This window comes from Podarcis filfolensis (assembly GCF_964270895.1).
Source record: "Podarcis filfolensis genome assembly, chromosome: 12".
Classification (NCBI taxonomy): Eukaryota; Metazoa; Chordata; class Lepidosauria; order Squamata; family Lacertidae; genus Podarcis; species Podarcis filfolensis.
The window spans coordinates 45,926,564-45,950,338 of NC_139614.1; the positions used below are offsets into that span (position 1 = coordinate 45,926,564).

The window sequence follows — 23,775 nt, forward strand, 5'->3', positions numbered from 1 at the left end:
ATCTCAGGGTGGTTCACAGAATAACAACAAAAGGTATTTAATGAGTAATAAAATGTATGCTTTGTAAAGAATAAATAAAATTGTAGTGTTAGAATGTATCATCACTTTACTATCCTTCCCCTAGCTACTTAATCTCCTTCATAATGAGTCTGGAAATTTCTAGAGTAACACGGAAAATCCCAGATGCCCAAACGATCAGCAGAGGTACCACATAAATTGCCTCCAGTCTAGTCTTGCTATTAAGTCACTCACTTGAAGCAAGTAACACATATTTCAGTAATTTATTATCTCCTGCTCTTCAAATAAGGCTTACTTAGGGCAGCTTACACCAGGCTGAACAAAACCAACAATTTAATATGTGAACTTTGGGTATTTTATTAACCCACTCCTGACAAAAAGCCGGGCCAAATATGAAAGCACTAGTTTTACAAAATCCAAGGTGGCCATATATTTGTATATATCATCTCTACACAACCTCCAAAGTTTCATTTGAATCAAGTAACCAACCAAGGGATTGTTTGCTTGAGATCTACTGTCCTTTAAAAGTTACACTGCTACTCTTTTTATTTTATTTTCAAAATGCTATTTTTATCTACAATTTGTCAAGCAAGTATTATTAGTTATGCTTTAACAGATATACAAAGCATTCATCTACTTAACTTTTAAATCTTAAGATTCCAACTTTCAAAAGTTTCCCTCCCCCGAAAGCAATTTAACAGCTGCCAGTTAAAGACTATTCTTTCTACATCTTCTTGACTGCAATCCCAACCATATTCAACAGGAGTCGCATCCAAGTAAACATGCAAAGCACCATTAGCCTATTCCTCCTAATAGTTTTCAAATGGCAGTTTCTGACCTCAGCTCAGTTTGCTCACTGAGCAATCTCGAAAGAAACCAAGGATTCAATTAATTTATTTATTTTTAAATAGTGATAACATTTGCACAGAGCCGTTAAAAAACAATCTACAAAAAACCAGGAAGGCTTCTTGTAATTGCAAAGCATTGTGTAAAACCACGAAGAATTTTAAGAAGAGACAAAACAGGCAATTGCCACAGAAAACAAATCGCTAACAGCAATACAGAGAACAAGCCATGTTAGCCTACTACACAGCAAAAATGCAAACGGAAAAATAAAATTAAAAGCGTTAGGGTGCCTTCACTTATCGCACGATAAGCTTTCGTGGACCGCAGATGAAATAGGCTGCATGTAGCCAATGAAAATCTTATCTCCCCCTCTTTGCACGTACAACAAATATGATCTACTTTGAATTTTTAAGCGTTTATTTCGGACGGGGAAAAATTAACGTTTTTAGAAGTTGGGCCTCCGCTAAGCTTGAAGCCCTCGAACGACTAAAATCGCTCCGAAACCCAGACAAGACACGCCACGCGTTCCTATGGGGCGCCCCCACTCCAGGACGCCCCCCTTTTTGCGCTTTGTTTTGATTCGTTTCACGGAAGGCGCTACGGGGGGGCACCCACTTTCACCCCCCGCCATGGAGTTTCCCGGGGGTGGCAACCCCGGGACGAGGGGGGGGGCTAGAAGCAGATCGGTGGGGGTGGGGCTGGAGAAAAGACCAGACAAAGGAAGAAGAAAGAGGCGCCTAGGCCATTGCAACCTTTGAGGGCGAAGGAGGCACAAATGCCCAGAGAATCTAGTCTGTGTTTTTTTTGGGGGGGTGTTCGTGGTGGGGGAGGGGGGGAGAATCGGAAGCCAAGGCGAAGCCCCGCACGAGCCGAGAGATAACCATCCTTCTCCCTCCCCCCACCCCCTGCAGCGGGCCTCAGCCAATCAGGAGAGAGCGCGAGGCGGAGGAGGGTATGAGGGGAGGGGGGAGTCCGCGCGCCCCTGGCGCCAACCCCGCGGTGGAGATACCAACCCCCCCCCGTCGCCCCTCAGAACAACCCCCTTCCTTTCCCCCCCCCCATACCCGCCACCTTCCTTCCCTCACGGCTCCCCGCGCCCTCAGCGCTCCCCTCACCTCCGAGCTCTTCTTCTCCTTCAAGGCCGGCGGCTGCAGCGTTCAGCTCCCGTCTCGTCCCTTCCCGCTTTCTGATAAAGCAGCGGCAGCCGTGACGGTGGAGACGATGCCTCTCCTCCTCTCAGGGCCGCAAACAGGAAGTGCGTCACACGCTGAAAGCGTCGGAAGAGCCGTTGGTGGGGGTTTTTGTGTGTGTTTTGTTTCCTCCGCCCTCCCCAGACCAGCGCGCCTCCCTAGATGTAGGAAATGGAAGAGTGACGCGTTATAGCTGAACTTCCAAGGTTTTGAAAGGTTCTCGATTTCCTCCTTCCCATTCGTTCATCCTAACTCAGCCTGCCTGGCGGAAATAATTTTGATATAATGTCTGATTGGGGAGCAGCGTACCCCCCCCCAAAAAAACAAAGGCAAGCAGGAATTTACCAGTGTTCTAATCTCTCATTTAATTTCATGTAAATATTTCATGTAAAAATGTGCTTTTACACATTTAAAATTGTTTCAGTCCCCCCCCCGGCTTATGACATTTTCTTATTTTCAGAGGGAGAGGTGTATGTGTGTATGTATACCCGCCCTGTACTCATCTGGCGGGGGTAACAAAATAATCATAGAATCAGAGAATTGTAGATTAGGATGGTACCCCGAGGGTCATCTAGTTCAACTTCTTGCAATCCAGGAATCTCAACTTAATCATACATATGGAATAAATGATGATATTAAATAATGATGATGATAGTTCTAATACCTGCCTGCAAAAGGTTCGAAGTATCGCTGGACGGTTGTCGTAAGCCACTCTGCCCAACCTTTTTTAAAAAATTAAATAAATAATAATCATAAATAATACATAAATCTCTTTGCTGCCGTCTTTCCGGGTGAGTACGTTGTGGCTCAGTCACAGTTATGGTCGAATCTTGGAATTTCCTCATTCATTTCTATTAACGCAGCTCCTGACTTACCGTAACGTGGACCCGGAAATTCCCGATCTGTGAGATTCGGTCATCTCTCTATAATTTATTTTCTCTGTGACCGTAAACCTGGAGAGAAAGGGAAGGAAGAGAACGCGAGAGGAGGAAGTCTCGGCTCCCACTTCCGCCGGGGTTTATTACTTTCCGGAAGTTTCTAGAATAACTCCTCCTGCTTTTTGGCGTCTCCTCTCCACCCCGCCCCCCCCCCCCGTTCCACTGCCGCAGGTGGGAGGGGGATATTTCGGGCGCGGGCGGGCGCTTCCTGGCGGCTGTGAGGAGGCGCTGCGCTATTAAGGGGACAGCAGTGGAGAGCGGGAGCAACGTCTCTAGCCTTTGGGACCCCCAGATGTTGTTGGACTACAACTCTCATCATCCCTGACCACTGGTCCGGATAGCTAGGGTGGGATGATGGGAGTTGTAGTCCAACATCATCGGGGGACCAAAGCTTTTGATAAACCCTGGTCTGGGCAAAGCCCACGTAGCATTTAGGGCAGGCATCCCCAAACTTGGCCCTCCAGATGTTTTGGGACTACTGCAACTCCCATCATCCCTAGCTAACAGGACTAGTGGTCAAGGATGACGGGAATTGTAGTCCCAAAACAGCTGGAGGGCTGAGTTTGGGGGTGCCTGATTTAAGGTGAGGCCAGTGGACACTTTTCCTCCCTACTGCCCCAATATTTCTGGTCATCATTTTTAAGCAGAAGCTGTCGCTCTCTTACTCTCAATAGGCTTCTGGCTGACCAGTCGTCCTATCTGTGTAGCAGACTGAGGCAGCCACCTCAGGCGGTGGAATCCAAGGGGCAGTGCCCGTCTGTCAGCACTGCTGGAGCAGCAGTGGCTTGCAGGGAGATCTCACGAGAGCTGCACAAGATCTTGTGGGGGCTCTTGCAAGATGTCGCTGGAAGCTGCCACCTCCACCATCACTTCTCCTTATCTGGCCCCTCCATGCCTCTCTCCCCCACCCATTAGCAGAGAAGTGGCTACAGTCGCAGCTTCTGGGTTGCAGTGGGATCTCATGGATCTCTTGCAAGATCTGGCTGGAAGCCAAAGCCGCATGTGGGGCTTCAGCAGGGGACTGGAACAGGCCCTGTGGCCAACTGATTGGGTAGAGAGGTGGTTAATAGTCCCAGATAATCTGATATTCCCTCACTTAGGAGCAAACAGGTGACCATCTGATAGTTTGGGTTGTGTTGTTGAGTAAGATGCCCATCAGCTTTTTACTTAGCAAATGACAACCTTCAAGCTGAAGAGTGGGCAGAAGGTGCGTGGGAGGAGAAACTTTTGTTCTTGGACTTGGCTTTAATTTGCTACGAGCCATATTAATTTGTTTTTGTACCCACCCTTTGCCAGCAGGTCCCAGGGTGCGTTACAGCAATTAAAAAATGGCTTCGAAACAATTTAGTCACAAGAACAGGGTGCATGGCTTTTATATTTGTGTAAGCTATCTTTAATGCAAAAGGTGAGATGGCAATAAGAAAAAGAGGAAGGGCCATAGGTCAGTGGTACAGCTGCTTTGCATACAGAAAGTCTCCCTGGCACCTCCAGGTAGGGCTGGGAATGTCCCATGTGAAAGCTTGGAGAGCTGCTGCCGGTTAGGTGTAGACAGTACTGAACTAGATGGACCAGAGATCTGACTTGGTATAAAGCAGCTTCTTGTGTAAAAAGAAACACTTGAGACTTGGGAAGAGACTCAGTTGCTGGAGTCAGCCATGGACAACTTACCTGTCATTCTGGAGGAATCTTCTGGCTTGAAGGAGTTTGCTTTTTCTGACACTCATGCAAATGATGGCAAGGCCTCAAACTTCTCCAAGTGGGGGTGCAAAGAATTGTGTATAACTGTTACAGACAGACCAATCCTTTAGTAATGTGTATTTAGAGTATGTGTAGAATTGGCCCAGTGAGCCAGGTAACAGGCCCCTCTGAACCACCATAGTCTTAAAATAATCTATTCCAGAAGCCTGTTCGACTTCCAAAACATTCAGCTTCCAAGGCGCAGCTTCCGATTGGCTGCAGGAGCTTCCTGTGGCCAATCGGAAGCCCCGGAAGCCCCACCGAATGTTCTGCTTCCAAAAGAACGTTCGCAAACCGCAACACTCACTTCCAGGTTTGTGGCGTTCAGGAGCCAAAACGGTTGACTGCTAAGGCTTGAGTGACTGCAAAGCTTGTGGTGACGTGGATGCCACCCTCCAAAGTTTCTCTCTAAACAAAACTAAACTCTGCCCCTTATTCCAGGGCTCATCCATTTCTAGGGTCATATTTACATACATAATTCTGTGGCTCAGTGGACATCTCAGTAACATGGCCCGTGGATTAAGGTAAGGATTGCAAGGGATACAGAGATGGAACTGAGGCCCTAGGAAATATACAGTAGCTATATGACAAGTGGGGCTGCATTCACCTACCAATTCAACATGGGCATTTCTGTACAGATTCTGACAATTGGTTGGTATCTTGCTAGTCGGTTGCATAATAAATATGACTGCCAGCTCCCAGGCAGCATGACGTTGCAATACATTTTTTTTATTTTCCAAGGCTGGAAAAAACTGACTGTATTCCTTTCAGGCTCTGCTGCTCCCTGCTTTTTTTCACTGGCTAATTGTCATTAAGATTTTAGCCCTTGGAATTTTACACCACCTATGCTGTAGGTCCTGCCCATAGGAACATACTGGACAAAGTCAAGTATGTGCTAATATACTTCCTCCCAATCCAAAAGCACTAAGAGCAGCACTTTATAGCACACGGCAGACCACCTGCAAAAACATTTTGTTTAAAAATGGTTGCAATGTGGCATGGAAGAGAAAGGGGCGGGGAATAGCTCATTTGATTTTGGCCAGTGTCAGCCTCATTCTTGTTTTGGCTTCCTTGATAACATTTTAGAAACTGTGCATTATGCTTGCACAACAAGAGTAAACTGTAACTTATCAGACGTTAAAATAATGTGGCCTAAAACTAACAAAACCCTGGAAATACTATGACTCAATACAAAAAGAGTTTAATTTACATTTTACAACTTACAAACATGACAACTTTTAATCCAACAAATTAATTCAGTTGAAAAAATAATTTCAAAATATTTAATACTTTGGATTATAGAATAAATAATGGTGTGTGTTTTTTAAAGGAAAAGTCCAGGCTTTGCTTTCTAGAGAAGGCAGCAGTCCTGTTAAAGGTTTCTATAGTCCTTCTGTGTTAAGTTCCATAATCTATATAAAAATAAAAATAAAAAGAACACAGGCAGCCAGCTATCAGGAACAGAATAGGCAGGGCATTGTAAATGTTACCATAAATAAAGCAGCTTAGAACAAAACCAAAAAGAAAACAATTGTTTTATTTCTGTACATTGTGACTACAAATAGTATTTTTAACACTTCATTTCTTATCCAAATCATGAAATTATACATTTTTTTGTACTAACACTAGTAAACATCTTAAAATCACTCAAGAGCTCTTCTGCACATTTAAAATATATTGCTGTTTACTGCTAATTAAATATGAAATTCAGAAGCTTCCCCAGCAGTAAAATAGCTTTCGGTCTAGGAGGCCGGAAGTGGAAGGGCCCCCCAATGTAAAAGTTCTCAGGCCTTTTCCAACTGACAATAAAGGACACACTTGATTCTGCCCGTTAATGATTTAGGTTCTAATTATATTATTAAAAAAATAATTTAGTGAGATTGCACGTGAAGACAAATGTTGACCCAGTGCCATAACCATTTCTGAACCACATGAAACAAATGTTTGCCTTGTCAGTCAAACATAGTCCAGTGATGCACTCCCTTCCCCGTGTCCAAGCAGCTGACTGCTAACTGAGCAAATGGATTCGTAGTTGTTTAATCATGGCAAATAACGAAGGAAAGCCCAGTTTCTACAACCAACCACAATTATTCCTGACAGAGAAAGCTAAAGAGGGTATGTGAACACCCACCCACAGGCTTTCAGATATAAAAGATTAAAAGCCTGGAGCTTCCGGTTCAAATATATTTTAATAGTTGTTACAAGTATTTCTTTTCCAAAGTCACAGCTATCGTATGTATTATATATGCCAAAGAAGTCTGTCGCATTAAAAAGTCTACAGGCACACAGGAGAAAATGGAACAGAAGAAGGAAAGAACATGTCCAGTTAATCAAGACACAGGTTAAGGTAGTGACTGAAGAACAGGCATGCCCATTCAGATAACTGAAGGTATTGAAAAAACACGCACGCACACAAGTGAAATAAACGCTTTCTTTCAATGCCTACCACGGTAATAAAAACGCATTTTCCCCCCAGTTGCAACAAACTGCAGTTGCAGAAAGGTTTGTAAACAATTTCTGCCGCTTGAAGAAAAAAACAAGTGGAACTGCTTTTAGCCTCTCAGTTCTGAGCCACTTGCAAAATGCCTGCTTCCCTCTCCAAAGTCATCACCCTGTTTATTCCTCGTGGGCTGCTTTGTATGTTGCTTTATTGCCAGCTTATGGAATTATTCTGTATTTGAACAGCGCAAAGCCAAAGCTTCATCTTTGGTTATTTTCAAAATGATGTTACTGTGCCCCCAAATATGCTCTTTCCTGGAAAGCCTACCAAACTGCACACAGCGTCATTATTTTGAAATCAGAGTAAGATACCGTTGATACAGTTAAATGCTTAATGAATGACAGAGAAATAACATCTTGCACTGAAACTGAAACCTACTTGAGAGTATTTGACAGGAAAGATGAGCTGCAGAAACCTAGGTGGGATTCTCTTAATCTGCTTGGTGTGGGTAGGAGTAGGCACTGATTAGTTCCTCAACAGAGCATTATAGTAGTTCAGCTCAGCTCAACTCAAATCCAGCAGCGCATTCAATGGCATAAAGCAGCTTACTTCGCATAAGGTTCTCATCATAAAACTCTGGAAGCTTCAATAAATTCATGCAGGTACTGGCAGTGGGTAGTCGCTCTAAATCAGAGCCTCCGTTGTGTATGCAAAAAGCAGGGTACAATTCCTGGGGCAGGAGAAAAGATGTAACGATGAAACAAGGATTAGAGCAAACATCCAAACAAGGAGAAAAAAACAATCCAAATAAAAGTTTCTTTGTAGCCTTAAAGAAGCCCCTAAACGTGTATTAAGAGATACACTATTTTAGCTTCTGAAGTCACAATAACCTCCTACTGTGGAATTTTATGTGAAATGGGCAACCAGAAGGTATTTTGCCCACATCAGTTCATTTTTATAATTTTACTATTCAACAGTGTTGTGGAATGATAGTTGCCAGCTTGAGATTTTGGCCAGGATCCACAGAAAGGTTGAAGAAGCAGAATTTCTTTAAAAGCAGCCAATGCTGGTTTTGAAATCGAGAGGAGTTTCAAAAGCAGCTTCTGATACAGCATGGAAGTCATCTGTTACAAGTAAAACTGGATTAGCATTGAGATTCTTGTGTAAGCTTAACACGGCAATGTGATTATTGGCCCGTAGATAAAAAATAAACACACAACTGTTGTTCCACAAAACACATATTCTGTCGTTAAAAACCTAACTCTGAATCACTGAAAAGCTAATTTGCATGTGTTTATCAGGAATCAAGATGTATTATGAAGCTGAGCAATCTGTAATGTGCACTTGGTGTTTATCTACACATACATTTAAATAATCCTCAAACCATTTGTTTCTTACAGCAACAGAACACTTAGAGAAAAAGTATGTAGCATTACACCATTGTGAGTATGGCAGGTCGGGTGGGGAGATTGTTGTGTGGAGTCCAGAGGTCAGCTCTCAGCTGAAAGTAATCATTTTCTAACATCTGAGGAATCAAATACATTTTTTCTCTCTCTCACACACAAACACACAGAGAGATTATTATCTGGTACTCCCAAAAATGTCAAACCGTATCAAAGTGCTTTGAAGGAACATTCTGGTCACAGACATGCTGCCTATTCCCGATTCATCTAGCTCAGAGCTTTTCAAACTTTTCATGTTGGTGACACACTTTTTAGACATGCATCAGTTCGTGACACAGTAATTCAGTTTTACTAGCAAACCAGAGGTGAAAACAATCCATTCCAGCACCTGGAGAAGTGCAGGGAGCGTTTGCAAGACACACCTACACACTGAAGCCAACACGCTAACATGTCGCGACACACAGTTTGGAAAGCTCTGATCTAGCTACTTAACAACTCTGCCTCTAACAAAATAAGAACATTCCCAAGGTGTAAAATGGTTTTACCCCTCCTCCCCCCCCAAAGGAAAAGAAAATAGGTTTTCCTCAGTTCTTAGAAAACAAGATCTCTCCTCCCACCCCCCACCCCCCACTCTAGGGGTGCCTAAAACATTTCCACATTATATCCAAAGCTCTCCTTTTCTTTACAAGAGTTTATTAATTTAATCAAATGCTTTGGTGAGTGAAAATAGATTGTCTGGTTTTAGAAACTGCAAAAAAGTAAAAAAAAATCCTAACACCCCATGCCAGAAGGTTAATGAGATTTTAAGTTAAATTATTGTTTAAATGGAGGCCTTAAAATGTATGTCATAGATAAAATGCTGTATTTTTAGTGTTCCTTTCAAAATGCTAATTGAATTTTCCTACTTTAAGCTTTAAAAATGTTAAAAATGAAGTTCTATATTGAAATGTCAAGCCAAGGGCACCATTTGTTGAATAATTAAATACTGTGGAACGGGAATCTGCAATAGTAGAGAAGTGAGAAGCATCATCAATTTATCGTGTGACCTGATTGGAACTTAACAGTTTCCAACTGCACTTTAATGATTTTTTTTTTGTCTGTAACAATCTCATTTATTAAACTTATTAAACTTTAATTAGCTCGAGCATATGTTATTGTGAGCTGAAGCTGCTGGCAGTAAAGGCTTCCATTTCCCCCCTTTTTTAAACAGTGCAAGTCGTGACTGTGCTATTTATAAGTAAAAGTACTTCAAGACATACTGCATTCTTCTAAATGAGTCTGAACTAACTTTAGCAAAGGTGAAGGTTCCACAATGTAGCATGGACAAGATTTCAAAGCCAGGCTATTAGAAAGTTATGTTCTTAACAGTAACATTTAATTATCTTCTACTTTAATGCAGCTATGTACAATTAATTACCGAAGACATTTTGTACTAATTGCTGCCCTCAATATGTATCTTTTTTCATTAAATGAATCCACTTATTTCATTGCAAATACTAATTACTACTTACAGTACATGGTGCTCTTCATCTTCAAAAAAGCACTGCAACAGCATTTGTAATAGTCACACTGAATTATGCTACTTATCTCAGGGCTCCTATGCTGCTTGGGCGCAGCATGGTAACAGTACATTTCCCTGAGCTTGGTGGGCAAACAATAACAGCTCTTGGCATTTGACAGGAGTTATTCATCAACCTACACAATTATCAGACAGCGGTAACAGCTGTTGGGAATCTTTGCCCATATATGGAGGAAGCATCTTTCCTGCTCCTCATGTCAAATAATATGCACTACGTGGTAGGATTTTACCAGGTAGGCACAGTCCCTGTAATGAGCATATAAGAAATACAAAGCTGTACATCGTCATCTATATGTATGCTGATTCCCAATGGTAAGCCATACTCAAAGCAGCTCACAATATCAAGAAGTTAACTAATCATTCCAGACACAACAGAAAATGCAAAAATGGAGATGGGCAGCATAGAATATGTGATAAGCCGGAGGATCAGCGAAACCTTATTTCTCAAGGTCTAGAAATAGTTACTCAATGAAGAACACAAAATCCCTCAATGCCCTCTAGTCTCCTGAAAATACTTCACCATGTGTCAGTGGCATGGAGGAACCCCCAAAAATCAGGCAGAGGAACTGATGAGCACTTAATGTTGTGTGCAAATGTTGAGTGCTCCTATTTATTGTGCTTTTTTCTTAAATTGTTGAGCAATTATTTCTTAATGTGCTAAAGCATGGGAATGGCTGCAATATATCAGATTATGCTTCTGTTAAGCCAGTTTCAGGAACACAGATACCTTAAACCCCAAGAGTGGAGGCCGTGAACAGCTTGTCACAAACTTGAGCAATTTACGCTTTTCGTCATCGGTGAAACTTTCTACAACTCTCCAAAAGATTTTGATTACTGGATGATCTGCAGAATAACCACCTACAATTTTGCAAAAGAAAAACAAGTTGTATCAATGTTGAACAGCGCTATTACGATATACTATTAGGAGACAGCTACAGTGCATTCTGGATACACTGATAAATCTGAATGATTGAAATGTGTCAGTCAGATCTCATCTAATGCCATCCATGTTGCACATTTCCTCACTACTGGTTTCTTTTGTTCACACATCTTACAGTACTCACTGCAGAAAATCAGATGTGCAGATTATACAGCCCACATGTGCCAGCAAAAGAACCAACATATTCTGAACCACCTGATACATCAGTACTGAGAGCAACAGAATGGCATGTCCCATTCCATATTAGCCTTTTCAGGGATTCAATAAACGTGCAACATCATAAGATTCAACACATTTTGGAAGCAGCCCAGCATTCTAAAACTGAGCTCAATCAATGCAACATTTGCACATTAAGCAGAAATGGTGAAAAACAAAGGCATGAGTGAGAAGGCACCTTGGATAGTTCCATCTCCAAGACTAAGCAAGTCTGAGCCAGACCAATATGGGGAAAGAAGACCCAGCGGGGAGCCTCAGCGCCATGGGGAAAGGGTACAGTACCAAATACAGCAATCAGGACTTTCAGTTATAGTTTCCAGCTGGAAGGTTATCCGCCTTCACTATCTTTTCATTAAACATATGCATATTTAAATTTATGGGGTTGGACCCAGATTAGCAGGAGGGAAACAGCAGACAAAGTGTGACAAAGTCTCCCACCAATGACTGCAACAGGTTTTGAAACACTAAAATCCAAGATAATATACTGAAAATGGACTACATTTGAGTATTTTCTTTCATGTCCTAAGACAGTATTAATGTAGCTTTAAAAACTCATTGTAGCAGACGTTCTTAGGCATTCTGATCATCAAGAATTATTGTACACTTGTATGACATTATTATATATTTGGTGTTCTCAGTCTTCTTGGTGGCACTGGGCATCATCCAAGAGTTCGCTAATATAAAATTGAGCCAATAAAGGACTTTGTTGTAACCGGCTGCTGTTGTTTTAAGTATTGCTCTTTAAAATTGTGATGTGGAAAATGATCCAACTAAAATTTAGAACCAATTTGCATCCCATGAAATGGGGAAAAGTTAAACACAGTTAATTCTTCAATTGAAAATTGTGGCTCAACCTTCCTGGCTCATACCTTTGATTTTGTCTTATTTATCATCTGAATTACAATATACTTGCCTGAATAGTTTGTGAAAGTTTTAAGGTCGTCTAGACTAATAGGAACCTGTGCACCAGATATCAAAACCTAGAACAGATAGGGAAAGATAGGTGTATAATTTAGTTTCAGGCAGGATTTTCAAAGGTTTATATTACTAAATTATTTTGTCCACAGAGCTGTGCAACAGTACCTGAATTTCTTGCTGATCAAACATTCTAAGCCACTCAAGATTAACAACATTGGCAAGACCCTGTCTAAATGCAAGGCAATGCTGCCTGATCTGTTTGTTTAACCTGTAGTCTGCCACAAGATGGATGTATGCGATTCGATTGGCGCTAGTGACAGGAATATCCTTTCCACCAGGCTTCAGTTCAACCACCTGTAAAACATAAAAATATTCTATGAAATAAATGTCAGTCTTATGAACTGTTTTTCCTCCTAAATCCTAATATCCTTGATTACGATCCGGTGGCATATCAGCCTATATATCGCCCAATATTACTGTTGATCACTAATTCATGAATTATTTGTACGCAGAAGCATCAACGCAAATGGGCATTTACGGCATGATATGAGCAGCAATTTAAAACCCAGTCCTTCCTTACTAACTAAATTTAGGCAGGAGTTCTGTTGCACCTTCTGCCACTAGATGGCATAACTATAAAGTCTATTTAAAATTATGCAGGCCATAGTTCACAGGTCTTTAATCTGGCAATATACCTTTTTAAATGCTTTTCCTTTCATTTTGACCACACCCAAACCCAAAAGAACTTCTTCCATGAATAAATAAAAAAATAGACATTCCCCTAAAGAGGCTTTATCAGCGAGATTCAGCTGCAATACAGAAGCAAACTATTTCAAGAATACACTTAACATTCTGACCACAAATATTTTAATATATAATTAGGGATGAGCAAATGCAAGGAGTTCCAGTCAGTGAAGTTTTGGCAGAGCCAGGAATGAATCAGTTCTACTCTGCCAAAATTCTGGAGAAGATTCCTGAATTCAAAATGCATCGTCACCCACAAAAAAAAAAAATAGTGGGTATCTGTTGATGGCACATTCTGGGTCCGTTATGCATGTATGCAAGGTGGGGCTGAGGATGTCACCCAACCAGGTTAGCGAAGTGCTTTATAGGCCCCAAGATCTCAGATACAGCAAAGTCTTAGCGATAGCACCAGGTGGGGTATCCCCAAGCCATGCTAGATCTTGCCTGGTATATTCCAAGGTGCAAGGTGACAGCTCAACCTCCTTGTTGCTGAAAATCATTATATGCTGTGTGTGAGAGAAACTGGATACAGTACACAGAACATTCTAGACCAGGCTTCCTCAACCTCAGCCCTACAGATGTTTTTTTTTGGCCTACAACTCCCATGATCCCTAGCTAGCAGGGCCAGTGGTCAGGGATGATGGGAATTGTAGTCTGAAAAACATTTGGAGGGCCGAGGTTGAAGAAGCCTGTTCTAGACCTCCCAGTCACCAGAATCTAATGTGACACTTGGGGCCAGTCTACCCTTAAGATGACAGAATCCCAGGTTGTGCTATCCAGGTTCCAGCAAGATATTACTGACCTCTCACAAGATCTCACCAGAAGCTATGCACTGGTAAGTGAGGCATGGCCCCTTCCTGCTCTGCCTCAGGCAGCAAAACAGGGCAGGCCACTGCTGACACTCAGGTCTAGATTTACCAATTAATGTAGCCCTTTGCTCCATTATCAAACATTTCTAGTCTAGAAGGAGGCCTCTGTGCTTGGATGCCTTTTGTGTCAGACTACTGAGCACAATATAGCCACATAGCAACACACATTTATTTGGAATTACTGCTATTCTAGTGCCCTCCAATATGCCATTCAATTCCCATTGCCAGATTGAACACTGTCAACACTTCTGTGAAGTCAACGGCATCATCACACTTTCCAATTTGTTTTCTTTGAAACGGTTAAATTTTTTGAAAGGACAGAAGGGCTGTAACTAAGAGGGAGAACATCTGAAACTCTGGTGAGGTGCTGCTAGCATATATAACCAACAGCTAGATAGACCAGTGGTCTGACTATGTAACACAAGTTCCTATGCCAGAGTCCAAGGTCTGAAGAGCCACATAATGAACAATGTGGTTGATGGTGATAGATTTGGGATGCATTTATTAGGCATTATTAAGCAATTAAGCAATCATCAGGAATTAAAGCTAGGTTCTAAATGAAATCCACCTCCCTTTCTACCTCAATACTTATCATTACACCCAAATTTAGGATATTGTGGTTTAATCCGAGACTCTGGTAATTAATCTTTTCAACTAGCAAAATGGACACAATGAGCAGGGGATGGTGATGATGGGCGCGGCCAATTGCAACAAGTATCTTCTGCAAGTAACAGTACAACGGCTAAACTCTACCTCAGGGGTCAGCAACCCGCGGCTCCGGAGCCGCATGTGGCTCTTTTACACCTTTGCCACGGCTCCGGGGCGGATACTAGCGAGGGGAGGAGGCGCATTGTGCGCCCCGACACTCCCCACTGTGGCGGGCGCTGTACTGGCTGTGACGTCGCATGGGGGCGGTGCGTGCGTTAGTCACGCACCGTCCCAACGTCACCTGCCCGCCCGCTGTCAGATCGCGGCTCCGGAGATATATTTGTTTTAAATGTCCCAATGGTTGTGCGGCTCCCAGGTTTTTTTTCTTCGGAAACGGGTCCAAGTGGCTCTTTTTGTCTTAAAGGTTGCAGACCCCTGCTCTACCTGATGCTCTTGTTGACTTTGTTTTAACAGTGGCCTCTTACTGGACTTCTCTACCCAATATCCAGCAGACTTTCAGGGGTACAGATGGGTCACTTGTATTTAAGACCCTACTTTTAACTGGATTTACATAAAAGGCCCCTTGATCTGAATAGTATGATTAGGATTGTGTCCGAGACTGGATTTTCTCCAAGTAATAATAGCTTTCCTTTATTGGTAGCTGGACTGCTTCCTTATAAAGACAGTCAATTAAGATATGAAATTGTTCTTCTTAAATTCTTTCACAAGGATATTCTCAGAAGCACCCAGCAGAAGTAATTACAATGGCAGAGATCCAACGAGATACTTTAGGTGCACCCAAGGGCTTAGGCAGGACCCCCTTACCGCATCACACACTGCTTTTCAAATTCTCCTCTGTTTCAGTGAGCATTTGCCGCATAGCAGGGGTTCCTGTTCGAAAAGAACAATGCAAAGTTCCTCTGGAACTAATTGCCCAGTTCTTTTGTATTCGAGCTCATATACTCTAACTCATATACTCTAACCAACTATTAGGGTTTTCTATTCGAGTCATTACCTACCATGTAGAATTGCCCTTCATAGCATCCTGAATGTCTACAAATTCAGTATTCCATACCAACATTTTAGAGTCATCAGCTACAACTATTTATGAAAACAATTCAACAGGCAAGGCAAACAGGCAAACACTTTGTGGCACTTGTAAAGCAGTATTCTCTGCATATCCCAATGTGTAAGTGCTTCTGATGAAACTGAAGAACTTGAGGTTGATGCAAAGCATTTTTAATTTAAATACAAAAATTATGTAATAATTTCCCCTATAACAACCAAAGCTTGTATCTAAAGGCATATGACTTGCCATAAGAGCTAGTTTGATGAGTATCGATACAAAGAGTGCCTGTATGCTTTGACTCCAAGTCATTGATCATAATGATATACTTTATCATTATGACATCTGAACAGAAACATTGCTGAGAAATTAAAAGCCAAAGTCCCTTACCTGTGCTTCCCCCAATTCATTATTCACCACAGTAAAATTCAGCCCAAGTTCTTCCACATCCCCTTCATAGCTCTTGAGAAAAAGTAGGTTTTTGTACATTTCGGGATCTAGTGAAGCCAAGTGATGAATGTCCACATCTGCACTTGTTCCCAACAACTTTGAAAGGAAAAAACTGGCGAATGGAAGCTCGACAAGCATATTTTCATATAAAGCCTTTAAAAAAAATATGTAAAGTTGAGAATTATTTTTATATACTTCAGAAGCTAAGTATTTACTATGTCCTTTCACTTCAGAAACTTAGCAAGACATCTCCTTCTATGGGAGTGCTATACAGGTTCCCCCACCCACCCCATTTTATATTTTGAGATTCCACCCAGTAAAGACATGTGTCCCCCCCATTTATTTACATGAAAGGAGAGATTCTCACAACATGGGAATCCATACCCCATGCCAAATTCTGCACTTGGACAGAAGAGCTAAATGCAGTAACAAACCCTGAGCGAGAGAGGCATATGGTTAATTATGTACAAACTTTTTAATGCATCTACATTGTATGAAATATTACAAGGCTATGAATATTGCTATTGTTTTACTGTTATTTTATAAAAGCAGTAAAGTTAGGGTTGTTTTTTTTTTTTTTGGTCAGGTAGCCTTGGTGACTGGTGTCTAACAGAAAGGTGGCACATTTTTTAAAAATCAGTGTGCTATCTACCGATAATGCATTAAAATCGAAGTTAGAAAAAGTCTTCAAAAGTAGGTATGCACCACTGCTGCTATCTAGCAGCTTCAAATTCAAGTTTTCCTACAAGTGAACCAATGTCCTTGGGTCACTCAGTCAATTCACTGCTAGAATGTTTTCTGGCCCTTAAAATATAACGGCCTTTCTTTTCCATACCTCACCAGGAATTTGGATAGGCAAACACCAACCCCACGCTCTATATGCTAAGAGTCCGTAATTCCTATGCATTTATTGGCTGTTATAGTATTAAACTGAATTATGTGCCACCCTATTTATCAATGGTAGACATATACTGCTTTCACCTAGACATTCAGAATGATGCGCCTATCTATCTGACCATAAAGTGATAGCTAATGACAGCTTTCAATTAAACACTGGAAGCTGCAGATTGTGCTACTCTGGGTTTGTTTGTTTCATTTGTAATTAGCTGTATGTCCTATAGTCCTCCGCTCTAGGTCTTTAGGTTTCTGCTCTTGGATGAGCTGCCATAATTACTCTCATTAACAGCATGTATATGAGCACAGAGGAGCTCCTTCCTTCTATTTCCAAATGCAAATCTTCATAAACTTTCTGTATTCAGGGTCAAGAAAAAATTAAAGAACCACGAAGGGCAGTAAAAAGCACAAATCTCCTAATGATGCCCTATCAAAATACCTTCACACACAAACACTGTGTGACAGTTTAGCCCCAAGAATGTATGAATAACAAGATCAAAGCCAAGGAGGCATGTTTAGGAAAGGGATGAAAACTGAAACCTTTCTTTGTGTAGCTGAAAAAGTAAACTTCAAGTGTAAATCATTAATTTGCAATCTGTATGGTCACAGTTTGCTATTCTGAATTAGTAACAGAGACACACACTCCACAACTTTGGTAAATATATCAAAGCTACCTGAAATCTGAAGCTGAATTTAATCACTGACTCACCAAATACTTCTGCATCCTTATATATATATTCCCCCTCCCCACCCCCAACACAAGTCAGGTTTAGGCATTTAAAGCATTTAATATACAAGCACTAATAAATGATGGCCCTAAACACTATGATCACATCAGCTAAATGGATTATAAATTAAATTTCCATAATGTATGCAACTGAAATACAAATGTAGGCATAAATCAAGGTATTTTCTAAACACAGGTTAATTACACAGATTCAAGAACTGTCTATTTTTTATGCAAAATAATCCACTTACCATTTTTCATATGGGTCTTAATTCTTAGCCACATGTTAACACTGGCTCCTAGAAGCCTATCAATAACTCCTTGTCAAGGGAAAATAGCAATAGGTATATTGAAAGAACCTGCATGTTATTTTTCAAGTGTCTGTCTTTTATGAGTGTTTATTGCTGGAAATTGTGCCAAAATGATTTGAAATAAAAAGGATTAATTATCGTAGAAGCCTTTTAATATAAGTGAGTGCACTAGCAATGCAATTAATGCAAATTGTGGTGCTATCAGGAGAATAAATGTGAACAACATCACAGGCCATTTCTGTTTGCTGCCAAATAACTTTAGTAATTTACTACATTAAGAATCAATATAAAAATAATGCTTTTCAAATGCAGATCTATCAATCTTCAGGTAGCTCCACAGCAAACATTTATAACTTAATCTAAAAACTATATAAAACATTTTTAGGCCACCTTGATTGTGTTTAATTAAAATTATAATCAAGATGGCACAGTTTCCCATAGCCAAGTTTCTCCAAATATAAAAGACAAAAGAAACATTCATTGTATAAACAAGGTGAGATGAATAGTTAATATTCCAATTAGTGTAAAAGCTAAGTTTTTAAAATAGGCATCTGCGAAATGTATAGCAGTTCTTTGATAAGTTAGTCACAGTTAAGCTCTTCTCTTTCTACATGGCAAAATATAATAAGCCACACATTGCAGTAGGTGCACACATGCCCAGACTTCTGGGGTTTCTTGATCAAGCCAAGCTCACCTTGGTCCTTCATTTTCAAATTTAAAAACTAAAAATACATCAGGCTTGAGCACTCCCTGCTGCTTCTCCCATGCAGCCAGGAAGAAAAGTTTGGAAGCTCTTGGTAGCGATTTTTCTTAAGCGTGCAAAATGCTGTTAAGCTAAGATGGTTGCTTCTGAACTCATTATGGCCACATGGGAGAAGAAGCATGCAAGTCTAAGGTCTGCTGAAGCTCAGTCGTGTCTTGCTAAGTTGTGATTTAATGTAGACATTCAAATGCATCCACTGTATCATTTTACAGGCTTTTTATTTTATTTTTTCTTAACTATTCCCCTAATATGGCCTCCTTCTACAGCCCCAGCAGCCTAATGTTCAGATTTAATATAAAGCATAATATTAAGACAAACTTAGTATTTTTACAGTTGAAAAAAATTGCAATACTAACATAAAACATTCTATTTTACTTGTTTGTTAAATCATACTTTTTTGTCCAGTCTCCAACACATTTCCCCCGATGTATTACACTGCTATATCCTTTTACTTAAACACCCATACTTATATTCAATGGTTGTACAAGTGGAAAACTGTGCAGCCAACTTTTCTACTCCCCCCTTCCCCTCCTGCCAGCAGCTCTCTCTACCCCTCAAACCCCTCTTCAGAACCACAGGCTAATGGGGGTGTGTGTCATATGGCACTGCAGTGGGAAGGAGAATCACCTGAAAGCAGATGGAGGGATCTTGACCCAATGGTGCTCCACTTAATTTCACGTGAATTCCACAACAACCACAACCACACTGCAGTCCCCATATGGCATGGCCCCACTGTTCAGGGGTGGGCGTGGGAACAGAAAAAGACAGTTGGAGAAACTGCCTTCAGCTCACACAGTGATTGCATACAATCCTCAGTATTTATTTATTTCATTTATTGCTCCTTTCATCAAATTCACGATCCCCTGAATGATTAATTTACTCTTTTACACTGAAAGAAACTATTACTCACACATATTAAACAGAAAAATAGCTACGCACTTCTATTATAAGCAGACACACAGGACAACGTTACGGGCCTCTGGTGTTTCAATTACACAGATTTGCTTCTAAATATTCTACAATAATCATACTAATTGCTGTTGCTACTTCTCCAGCAGCTTCTGTAGTCATTTTTACAGATAACCAAAAGTACAAACAGATATGGGAGGACTTGTGCTTATCTTCCAAGCAGAAGTTTCAAAGTCATATTTCACACATCTGCACATCTGTTTCTGTGCACAGAGCAAGAATCACAAGACTACAATTTCCTATAATGATCCGCATTAAGGAAGCGTTTTTGCCACTCTGCACGGATAGCCACAGGCCCTTAAGAGCACGAGTGTCCCAGAATTAGTTTGTTCAAAAGAATTATCCTGTTGCAAGTTCATGAAGAATAAAATTACCAGCAAGAAGTATAACTTTTCTATATGAAGCATTTGTTTAAAAAAACAACAAGTGGGCAGAGGTAATTATAATTAATCCATGTGGTGGGAACACGTATTGAGAGGAATCAATATCTTCAAATCAGCAGAGTACTCATTTTCAGTAAGAGTTCAAACATGACAATTTATTCCACTAAATATTCTGAACTTAATTGACTTAAATGGACCTAGGTGTTTCCAAAGGCAAAAGAAGATCAGGATGCCATTACCACATACTTTAACTGTTTATTTATTCCCTGTCTAGGAAGCCTGATTTAGGAGCTATAAAATGCAATCAGTACACAAACCAGAAGCTGGAATCATCTGCTAATGGAACTTTTAATTGAGAAGTGACCACTGACATGAGGTAATTCTTTCCATGTAGAATTGCTTGCAGAGACCTTTGTGCACTTTATCACAGTAAACAATCACTAACATATGCATTAAAGAAAATTTAAATACATTATGACCCAATAAATATCACAATCAATCAATACAATCTTTTCCCTTTCAAAGATTTAGTGTTAAAATACCACACTTTTAGTAGTCCTTTAGTGCTAGACACATATTTATAAATGCTGGTACTAAGTTTAGCCATTTGTAATGAAAAGATAATTGGTTATGTGAAAGGAACTGGTATAGGGAAGACAAGCATATTAGTTATGTTAAAACCATTTCAAAAATAAGTTAGGGAATTTTTAAAATCTGTTGAACAATACTGAGTTCTTATACTACTGAATCATTAGCAAATTCATACTATTTTGAAATTATTCAAAGACCACATTTATTTGTGATATTAACATATTGAATAAAAAGGCCCAAACAACCAAAGTAGGATATCAGGCAGTTTACTTAATGGCATTTTTAAAAATTATTTTAGGAGACTTAAAAAGATTACAAAAAAAATTTCTAGTTTTTCTTTGACATCTATTTGAGGCGACGATAAAGAAGGATAGAGCCAACCTAGGAGTTCTTCAAAGCATAGAGTAGGCTCAGATATCTGATCTGCTCCTGTTCCCCTTAGGAGTGTCTAGTTTTCTAGCAAATCACCTGGTCCTTCATCAACTGCATGACATGAAAGTTCAACATGCTTTTCCCATGGTGGAAATGCAGTACTGGAGAAAACCTTCCCTCTAAAATTTGTGTCTGCCATGAAGTTCTTGGAAGTTGAGTAATATTGCCACATACAAAAATGAACCATCTCTGCTCCAAAGCACTAGATTCAATTACTCCCAGGTAAGTGGAGTTGGGATTGCAGCCATACTTAATCATATGAGTTTCAGGCAAATGATTTTTTAATCATTTGGAAGAAAAGCATGCAAGTGAAACAGTTCTGAAACAGTAACTCAACATTTTCAGACACTTGGTTATGCTGTAGTTGCCATCACCTTCAGATATTCCCTGCAGTTTCATAATGTCTCTGCTGCCGTCTGAAAGTTCAACCTGAATTTATTTTCAAAATCTGCTGCCTATTTGATCAATATTAGTCTATCAAAATGTTTTAAACTGATTTATTGAGCCAATGAATCTATTACCTTATACCCTCCATAACTAAAAGTAAGCCTCACTGAACTGAATATGACTTATTTCAAGTAGAAGTGCATAGGATTGTTCTATAAATGTGGTAATCCTAATTACCTAGTTACAGCTGCAATCCTAACCTTTCTTACCTAGGAGTAAGCCCCACTGAATTCAATAGGACGTGCTTCTTAGTAGACATGGTTAGGACTGTGATATAAAGCATCTATAATTCAGAGATATTTGGAGGGGGTAATATTCTTTCAAAATTGCAACTACCACAATGAAGAGCTTTTAATGTGTATTATTATAAATTGCCAGGGATATAATACAATTTATTCAAGACAGAACTGGAACAAGAGAGTTTAAAAAAAATAAAAATGGGTATCTGCATGGGTTGAGAAAATTTGATCCATAGTAACTAAGATAACTTATTACAAAAGAATACATATAAGCCATGTTTATGGTAAAATGGGTATTTTTGTAATATTTTAGAACAAAATCAATGATAATGTCCTACCCTATGCTGCTTTCATTCTCCGGTAGTAGTATTTCTTTATGCTCTTTATTTTATTTAATAATAAACGTTTGGGGGGATTAAAAATATTTGGGGTAAGAAGTATTCAACACTAACTAAAATATACTAGGTGATTACCACTGAATGGCTGGCTACACAGAATATAGGTAAATCATTCAATGTTAATGTATTTGTTTTCTGATAACACTGTCATATAAATAGAGCTCTTAGCAGCAACACTCTCTGCATTTTTTATTTATACAAATAAGAAATTTCTGTGGATTTCAGACGGCTTCCTTTGTATGGCATGCAGTTTATTTATACAAAGACTAAACAACTGCAGCATTTCAAAAATTATTTGCAAATGGATAAAAGGTAAGCATTTTTATAAAACTGAAGAATTTAATAAAGTCTTTAACTAAAACCACAATACTGGCAGGGACCAAATAGTAAAACCGTGCCTTATCTTGCTACTGAATTCATCAGCTTTCCAAACATGCCAGTTAAAGGGTGTTTCTGCACCTGGGTACAGCTAATTATTAAATAACGTAGTCATTTTGTGCCTTATGTAAACACAGAACACACATTCATCAATATTTGACTGCTTTCAAAATGATAAGTAACTGGGTTCCTTCTGATTTCAAAGTATAAGAACAGCCATGACACTCACTTTTCCCAACCCAAAGTCAAACTTCCCCAACTCCCCTTTTAATACTTTAACAATTAACCTGTTAATATCCAGGTAAAATATAGCAGCTTTTGTGTTTTAGATGTTGGCGAGGCAAGTTTTCCAGATCCAATACATGTCTACTCTAGCAGTTACAAGTAGCTCCGAGATCAGCACACACTGTTCTCTTGTGTTGTTATGTGGAGCCTTGATATGGCCAGATGGCAAAGGCCATTTCACACACCAGGTTGAGACAAATCCAGAGTGTGCAGTCAAGAGTGCTCCAACTCAACAAGGCTCCCGATGACACAAGTTTGCAAAGACACACCTGTGAGGTTCGTGATTTACATGTTTTGATGTACACTTAAAATATCTTGGGTGTACACCTAAAAACAATGAGTGAAATTGTTCTACTGCACCTTCACCCCTCTGTGCAACTGGTGTCACTGTGGGAGCTCAATGAAATGACTGTCAATACTGGAAGTTAAGGGAGGAACTAGAGAATCAGGAACAATGGTAATTAATATAATCCTGTTCTTTTGTTTAATTTATCTCAGCTCAGTGCTGTTGTAGTACCTTAGGTCGTGCTCCATGCACTAGAGACAAGAAAAAAAGTTGCTGGGTTGGGTTGGGAAGGAAAATGAATCATCTTGGTGGAAATCAAATGCATTTTTCCTGACGCTGAAAAACTAAAACTTGACACTATGACCAGGCTTGAGATTCTATGAACGAAACCCTATCAAATCAGAGAGTTCATTATCATATCTATCTATCACTGTCTGCCTGAAAAAGAAATTTATCTGACACCAGTGATCATTCAGAGTTCATAATCTCTAACCTGCTAATGAAGTCTTGTTAATTTTGTGTGTGAAGGCGATTCAACTTGGAAAATGTCTTAGCCAAAAATGGTGTGTGTATCTTTTCACTTAAAACATAGAGCATTAAGAAAGTAACCCCACAAGTAGTAAGAATGTCATGCATGAAGAATACAGCTGTGCGCATTTAGCTATCAATA

At 40.1% G+C, this 23,775-nt stretch overlaps 2 protein-coding genes and 1 long non-coding RNA gene across 9 annotated transcripts in view; 1 reads left to right on the top strand and 2 right to left on the bottom strand.

The window, feature by feature from the left end:
• Positions 1-2,191, bottom strand: part of DNAJB6 (DnaJ heat shock protein family (Hsp40) member B6) — a 62,571-nt gene extending 60,380 nt beyond the window's left edge. The window contains exon 1 of one of the 3 annotated variants that reach the window (XM_083580000.1): positions 1,980-2,160. The gene's annotated coding sequence lies outside the window, so the exon portion shown is untranslated. Of the gene's footprint in view, positions 1-1,979 lie in introns of all 3 variants that reach the window. The other 2 variants (XM_083580001.1, XM_083580002.1) reach the window with 2 other exon arrangements.
• Positions 1-23,775, top strand: part of LOC310746279 — a 32,375-nt gene that overhangs the window by 3,826 nt on the left and 4,774 nt on the right. Inside the window, exons 2-3 of one of the 2 annotated variants that reach the window (XR_014540569.1) lie at positions 20,324-20,425; positions 22,382-23,095. This is a non-coding gene — a long non-coding RNA (uncharacterized lncRNA). The remainder of the gene's footprint in view (positions 1-20,323; positions 20,426-22,381; positions 23,096-23,775) is intronic. The other variant, XR_014540570.1, reaches the window with a different exon arrangement.
• UBE3C (ubiquitin protein ligase E3C) overlaps positions 5,917-23,775 on the bottom strand; it is a 57,169-nt gene continuing 39,310 nt past the window's right edge. For 2 of the 4 annotated variants that reach the window (XR_014540453.1, XR_014540454.1), the window contains exons 19-24: positions 15,943-16,155; positions 12,391-12,579; positions 12,221-12,287; positions 10,879-11,009; positions 7,608-7,899; positions 5,917-6,141 (exon numbers count right to left, since the gene is read on the bottom strand). Coding sequence is in view for 2 of the 4 variants with exons in the window: in XM_083579330.1 (XP_083435456.1) it covers positions 7,729-7,899; positions 10,879-11,009; positions 12,221-12,287; positions 12,391-12,579; positions 15,943-16,155 (771 nt within the window). In the remaining 2 variants the exon portion in view is untranslated. Of the gene's footprint in view, positions 6,142-6,248; positions 7,900-10,878; positions 11,010-12,220; positions 12,288-12,390; positions 12,580-15,942; positions 16,156-23,775 lie in introns of those variants that run through there. The other 2 variants (XM_083579330.1, XM_083579331.1) reach the window with 1 other exon arrangement.